Genomic DNA, 7958 nt, shown 5'->3' on the forward strand with positions numbered 1-7958 from the left:
TTCTGACGTGCTTCCTTCTCTCTAGCCACAGCTCTCTCTCGCCCCTCTCCCACTATCTCTTTATATACAGTATCTTTGTACTCAAAGGACTATGGCTTAATTCAAAAGGGAAATGAACAAAAGGCAGAATAGCATATATTGGTTTTATTTCTGAAACCAAGATGAACACCCCACTATGCTCGCACTCACACAACTTATTTCTTCTCTCTTCTCATCCCCTTAGGTCACATCCAGCTGAATGAATAGTGAAACCCTGTTCTCTAAAGAGGAGCCATCTCACCAAGGATCCATCTCTGCTCAGCCAATCAGCCTGTGATCTGCCTACTCTCAGGCCTGTCTCTGATGCCATGGAGCACAGGGCCCTGATGTGTACCAGTCAGCCCTGGAATGGGCCCAAAGGCTCCACCTTCACCCCCAACTGGGACGCCCCATTATGCCAACCAAACATGATGTCCCCTTGCCCTGACGTGGTAAAGTCCCCATGCCAACATGCTGCCAACATATGCCACCTTTCAGAGGCCTCTGTGAACTCCCAGTCCCAGCAGATTGGCCCCCACGCCTCAACATCCTCTGGGTTCTCTGCCACTGCCAACACTGAAAGGGAGTGTAATATAGCCAACCCCATTCAAAATGAGGAGCTGGTCCTGCCAGCATACAACCCTGGGTTTCACGGACGCTCCTTCTCCGCAGCCACTGCCTCAAACCCAATCCCTCCCAGACGCAGATGTGACAGCTATGTCCACCTATGCCCTGACAACAGCTCAGAGGACACTAGCAGAGGCGACGCCAACCGGTTGAGCCCAGACCTCTCCCCTGATCACGGTGGTCCGCGGTCGCGGTCCCGCAGCATCATCCTAAGGAAGACAAAGAGGAGGCCGGCGCCGCCAACCCGTAGCGTGTCCCTCAGGAGAGAATCTGCCTCCAAGCTCAGAGACAACAGGACTAAGAGCCTTTACATCGACAGGGACCCTGCCCCCCATGACTCCTTCCTGCCTGACCTCATCCTCATCTCCACACCGAGGACAGAGGATGAGCTGGGCCTGGAGCAGTCCCCTGCTCAGCCTGTACAGGCTCTGGTTGGGCCACCAGTAAACAACAATGGGCAACTACGTGAAGTAAGATCTATTGAGCCCTGCTGTCCCATGTCAAGCTCAGGTCCTGCTATGGGTATTACTGTAAGTGAGTGCAAAAAAGCCCCCAGCAGATCAGAATCGGTCAGACCTCCTCCCCCCTTGCAATCCCCACAGTCTCTAACTTGTAAGCAGTCCCCCTTCCAACAACCTGCCCCAGTCTCCCCCTCCAGTGGCCAGTCCAGCTCTCATTGTGAGACTCCTCCCCCTCCTGTCCTCATGTCTGCCATCATGGGACCCTCCCCCTTGGGCTGCAGGATGCGCCCCAAGTCCTCCACCTCGCCCACCCACCCCAGAGCCAGGACCAGCAGGCTGCGGCTGTCCCTGGAGTTGCCAGGGGTCGTTCCACTCCCAGACCCAGCGGCGGTCAAACCCAAAGCCACCCGGCGCCACTCAGAGTCCTCTGGGTCGTCTGGCACTACCAGACCCAGACAGAGGCTGAGCTCCAGCATGATGGTGATGCCGGTGGTGACCCAGGAGGAGCTCAGCAATGTGCGTTTGCGTTCTGTCAGCAGCTCCGACTCTGACAAAGGCCTGGAGGGCTCACCTGAAGTCATCAGGGAGGAGGAGCAGGAACAGGAACAGGAGCTGGAGAGCTGCCCACTGGTCCACCACAGTCCTAAAGCTAAACCACCTGTTGCTGCTAAGCCACCTGCACACAAATGGCTACCGATACATTTGGGAAAGGCCTCCTCCGTCTCTACTCATTTCTCAGAGACCCTTCCAGCCTCACCAAGAGAAAGCCAGGGGGACATGTATATGGTGGAAAGGAGACCCAAGCCTAAAAGAACGCACCAGCCTCCTCATGTTGCCAGTGATAGTGTTATGGTTCAGAGGCAGCCAGCTGTAGACAGGCAACAGTATGATGTGATTGACCCACACCCACCACCCGCCTCCTGCCATTTAGAGACCAGGGACGTGAGAAGGACCTCTCCCACCAGGACCACATTTCTCCTAGCTGAACTGGATAGGAAGAAGAAGTTGGTTCCCCCTCCAGTCGCAAAGAAACCGGATGTCCTCTTCATGCCCTCCATCAGCTCACTGGGACAGGAGAGTAATAGGAGCCATGTCTGGTCTGGGCCCAGTGGTGCTTACCAGTCTCCTGCCAGTGCTTACCAGTCTCCTGCCACTTCATACCAGTCTCCTGCCACTGCATACCAGTCTCCTGCCAGTGCATACCAGTCTCCTGCCAGTGATTACCAGGCTCCTGCCAGTGATTACCAGGCTCCTGCCAGTGATTACCAGGCTCCTGCCATTGCATACCACTCTCCTGCCAGTGCTTACCAGTCTCCTGCCACTGCATACCAGTCTCCTGCCAGTGCATACAGAGACAAAGACTCTACTGGACAAGATCTCAACCGTTACAGTATAAGAGATGGTATTCTTCAATAGTTTTGAACTCCGCATGCTATTTGTAACCATCATCTGTAACCATCTTTATAGTATGTTGTTAATATTGAATCAATATGTACAAATTATATGTAGATGGCATGAGTTAGTTCTTAAACAAAGAGTTAGCTCTTGAATGAGGTAATGGAAATGATACTGTGTTATATTTTTCCAACAGGATTCTTCCTAGATGAGAACTGTGAGGAGAGGAGGGCAATGCCCCAGATGAGAACACTGTGCCTCAGGGAGCAGGAGGAGGAAGAGTTTGATCACAACTCCTCACAGCCAACTACTGAGGACCTATTCACCATCATACACAGGTAATGGGACTTATTTTTCCCCAAAATAGAATTGTGACAGACACACAAAACAAACTACCCATGTTATGTAAGTAAAAGAGATACAGAGATGGGCTCTGTTCACATTCATGCGTACTAAATTAGTTACATAATTTCATCCAACAAATAACAAACATTACAACACTTTACAAAGAAATATGTTGTCAGAATTATTTTCATTTTACGGTTGTTTTTCAAAAAAAAAGATCTTCATCACAAGTGTGTTAAAATGGCCGACTTTCGGCCTCCCTTTTTTAAGGTCCAAGAAGAAACTACTGGGTCGCAAAGAAACAGCTGACAGCAGGCAGGGTTACGGATCCCCAATTAAAGGCACCCAGGGGGTTGTCCAGAAGACAAGCTCCAAAAATGACAACTTCATGGCTTTTCTGCAGAGGCGGAGGAGCAATAAACACGGCTCTGGGGAGAGACTGTCAGCCGCTGAACTGCTGAAGAGTACCAAACCATTGGTCGGTCAACCGTAGAGCATCAAACAACTCCAATGTTTATGTGTCTCACAGTGTTGCAAACACTTTTCACTCAATATGGGGCATGAGAGTATTGTGGACAATCAGGGACAAGGGGAGGGGCTATTGTTAATATTGCTTTACGTGCTACACTGACAACTTGTTTCTGTGATGGCAATACAGCGTATAGAGGTCATTTCTAACTGTAAATATGACAACATGTTGGCCAGCTGTGTATTGCTTACAGTGAGGGAAAAAAGTATTTGATCCCCTACTGATTTTGTACGTTTGCCCACTGACAAAGAAATGATCAGTCTATAATTTTTAATGGTAGGTTTATTTGAACAGTGAGAGACAGAATAACAACAAAAAAATCCAGAAAAGCGCATGTCAAATATGTTATAAATTGATTTGCATTTTAATGAGGGAAATAAGAATTTGACCCCTTCTCAATCAGAAAGATTTCTGGCTCCCAGGTGTCTTTTATACAGGTAATGAGCTGAGATTAGGAGCACACTCTTAAAGGGAGTGCTCCTAATCTCAGCTTGTTACCTGTATAAAAGACACCTGTCCACAGAAGCAATCAATCAATCAGATTCCAAACTCTCCACCATGGCCAAGACCAAAGAGCTCTCCAAGGATGTCAGGGACAAGATTGTAGACCTACACAAGGCTGGAATGGGCTACAAGACCATCGCCAAGCAGCTTGGTGAGTAGGTGACAACAGTTGGTGCGATTATTCGCAAATGGAAGAAACACAAAAGACCTGTCAATCTCCCTCGGCCTGGGGCTCCATCCAAGATCTCACCTCGTGGAGTTGCAATGATCATGAAAACGGTGAGGAATCAGCCCAGAACTACACGGGAGGATCTAGTCAATGATCTCAAGGCAGCTGGACCATAGTCACCAAGAAAACAATTGGTAACACACTACGCCGTGAAGGACTGGAATCCTGCAGTGCCCGCAAGGTCCCCCTGCTCAAGAAAGCACATATACAGGGCCATCTGAAGTTTGCCAATGAACATCTGAATGATTCAGAGGAGAACTGGGTGAAAGTGTTGTGGTCAGATGAGACCAAAATCGAGCTCTTTGGCATCAACTCAACTCACCGTGTTTGGAGGAGGAGGAATGCTGCCTATGACCTCAAGAACACCATCCCCACCGTCAAACATGGAGGTGGAAACATTATGCTTTGGGTGTGTTTTTCTGCTAAGGGGACAGGACAACTTCACCGCATCAAAGGGACGATGGACGGGGCCATGTACCGTCAAATCTTGGGTGAGAACCTCCTTCCCTCAGCCAGGGCATTGAAAATGGGTCGTGGATGGGTATTCCAGCATGACAATGACCCAAAACACATGGCCAAGGCAACAAAGGAGTGGCTCAAGAAGAAGCACATTAAGGTCCTGGAGTGGCCTAGCCAGTCTCCAGACCTTAATCCCATAGAAAATCTGTGGAGGGAGCTGAAGGTTTGAGTTGCCAAACGTCGCCTCGAAACCTTAATGACTTGGAGAAGATCTCCAAAGAGGAGTGGGACAAAACCCCTCCTGAGATGTGTGCAAACCTGGTGGCCAACTACAAGAAATGGCTGACCTCTGTGATTGCCAACAAGGGTTTTGCCACCAAGTACTAAGTCATGTTTTGCAGAGGGGTCAAATACTTATTTCCCTCATTAAAAATGCAAATCAATTTATAACATTTTTGACATGCGTTTTTCTGGATTTTTGTTGTTGTTCTTCTGTCTCTCACTGTTCAAATAAACCTACCATTAAAATTAAAGACTGATCATTTCTATGTCAGTGGGCAAACGTACAAAATCAGCAAGGGATCAAATACTTTTTTCCCTCACTGTATAAGCTGAGACAATCTATCATGTCAATATATTTTTCTTGCCTTGACTTGTGATGCTTACAACATTTGTTTTTGAGCTGGCAACATTTGTGCTTTTGGTCATGTATCGCTCAGAAATAAAACAAAGCTGCTTGTGTGTCTATGACAGATCATTAGTATGCGTCTGACCTAACCCACTGCTGCACAAACCGGATGCCCTTATTCACTCTGACAAACTAACAGCTGAACATGATTGCTGTTTCATTGACTGGCTTTTCATCTATGAATAGTTCCTCCAGTGTCAGGGTTATTGAATTGATTTAAATTCAAGACATGTTCAAGGGCCAATGTTTTCCCCCAATATTTCCCTATTACAATTACATTGCATTCAAAATTGGTAAATTGGTAGGATTTTGAAAGAGCAATTCAAGTAATTCGAGAACTTAGTCACTTACAGTGCATTCTGAAAGTATTCAGACCCCTTGACTTTTTCCATATTTTGTTACGTTACAGCCTTATTCTAAAATGGATTTTAAAATTGTTTTAAATGCCTCATCAATCTACACATAATACCCCATAATGACAAAGTGAAAACAGGTTTCTATAAATTTTTTCACATTTATAAAAAATAAAATACAGAAATACCTATTTACATAAGTATTCAGACCCTTTGCTATGAGACTCGAAATTGAGCTCAGGTGCATCCTGTTAGCAGTTGATGTTGTTCTTCAATAACACAGACCCCAAAGCAAATCAGGGGGAGAAAAATATATTTATTCAAAGAGAAAAAAATCATAGTTGTTATGCTGGAAAGTAGATGGTAGATGTTCATTCTTCCCTGTCCTCAATGTTTCTCCACTGAACAAAGAGACATAATGTAGTTTATACCCAAGCCTAGCCTGTGGTTGACCAATTAGAATTCCTTGCAATAAAATTGGGCCAATGTCCAAATACCGAGTATCCCATTTCAGGCTCAATGTATAGACGATTTGGACCAATGAGAACATACCACATATAGCTATGAGTCCCGGACTGGAACCCCATACACAGATTCTAAACAGATGTTGAACTGAAAAACAACTATTTCCGTTGATCGTTAATTCCCTCTTGACCTCTAGTCCTCTGCGTTGTGTATTTATCTGAGAATATTCTTACAATCCTGTTTCCATTAATCATCCTTGAAATGTTTCTACAACTTGATTGGAGTCCACCTGTGGTAAATTCAATTGGTTGGACATGATTTGGAAAGGCACACACCTGTCTATATAAGGTCCCACAGTTGACAGCGCATGTCAGAGCAAAAACCAAGCCATAAGGTCGAAATAATTGTCCGTAGAGCTCCGAGACAGGATTGTGTTAAGGCACAGATCTGGGGAATGGTACCAAAAAATGTCTGCAGCACTGAAGGTCCCCAAGAACACAGTGTCCTCCATCATTCTTAAATGGAAGAAGTTTGGAACCACCAAGACTCTTCCTAGAAACCTGGCACCATCCCTACGGTGAAGCATGGTGGTGGCAGCTGTGGGGATGTTTTTCAGCGGCAGGGACTGGGGGACTAGTCAGGATTGAGGGAAAGATGAACTGAGCAAAGTACAGAGAGATCCTTGATGAAAACCTGCTCCAGAGTGCTCAGGACCTCAGACTGGGGCGAAGGTTCACCTTCCAACAGGACAACAACCCTAAGCACACAGCCAAGACGACGCAGGAGTGGCTTCGGGACAAGTCTCTGAATGTCCTTGAGAGGCCCAGCCAGGGCACGGACTTGAACCCAATCGAACATCTCTGGATAGACCTGAAAATAGCTGTGCAGCGACGCTCCCCATCCAACCTGACAGAGCTTGAGAGGATCTGCAGAGAAGAATGGGAGAAACTCCCCAAATATAGGTGTGCCAAGCTTGTAGCGTCATACCCAAGAAGTCTCCAGGCTGTAATCGCTGCCAAAGGTGCTTCAACAAAGTACTGAGTAAAGGGTCTGAATACTTGTGTAAATGTAATATTTCCGGGGGGGGGGGGGGGTGTTTCAATATACATAAGCAAACATTTCTAACAACATGTTTTTGCTTTGTCATTATGGGGTATTATGTGTAGATTGATGAGGGGAAAAAACAATTTAATCAATTTTAGAATGAGGCTGTAACGTAACAAAATGTGGAAAAAGTCAAGGGGTCTGAATACTTTCCGAATGCACTGTATGAACCCCTCAAAAGTGGGGTTCACTAAACATGCAAGCCAAGCATGGGGAATCTGAGCATGAAAGTGTTAGGGATAGATGGGATTTAATATATAAAATGTATATATAATATAATTGTATATATAATCCACAGGTAATTTGCTCTAGGTCCTCAATGTGTCTACTAATAATGTGTATTAGTAGTAGCAGCAGTAGTAGTAGTAGTAGTAGCAGTAGCAGAAGTAGTAATAGTAGCAGTAGTAGAAGCAGTAGCAGCAGCAGTAGCAGAAGTAGCAGTAGTAGCAGCAGTAGTAGTAGCAGCAGTAGTAGCAGCAGTAGCAGCAGAAGTAGTAGAGTAGTAGTAGTAATAGCAGCAGTTGCAGCAGTAGCAGCAGTATTAGAAGCAGGAGTAGTAGTAGTAGTAATAGTAGCAGCAGTAGCAGCATTTGTAGTAGTAGCAGTAGTAGTAGCAGCAGTAGTAGCAGTAGTAGTAATATGATCCGCAGTAGAAGAATGTGTAGTAGTAGCAGTAGTAGTAGTAGTAGTAGCAGTAGCAGCAGTAGTAGCAGTAGTAGTAGTAGCAGTAGTAGTAGTAGCAGTAGTAGTAGTAGTAGCAGTAGCAGCAGTAGCAGTAGTA

At 46.1% G+C, this 7958-nt stretch overlaps 1 protein-coding gene across 1 annotated transcript; it reads left to right on the forward strand.

Annotated features, from left to right (window-relative positions):
* Nucleotides 1-347: 347 nt before the first annotated feature.
* On the forward strand, nt 348-3569 carry LOC311143007 (NHS-like protein 2; the record flags this gene model as incomplete). Its single annotated transcript, XM_084178800.1, has 3 exons — nt 348-2508; nt 2698-2839; nt 3117-3569. The coding sequence occupies 3 exons, from the start codon at nt 348-350 to the stop codon at nt 3337-3339; spliced, it is 2526 nt and encodes an 841-aa protein (XP_084034926.1). The 3' UTR covers nt 3340-3569.
* Between the last annotated feature and the right edge of the window lie 4389 nt (nt 3570-7958).

Source organism: Coregonus lavaretus (assembly GCF_964263955.1).
Source record: "Coregonus lavaretus genome assembly, chromosome: 15".
Taxonomy (NCBI): Eukaryota; Metazoa; Chordata; class Actinopteri; order Salmoniformes; family Salmonidae; genus Coregonus; species Coregonus lavaretus.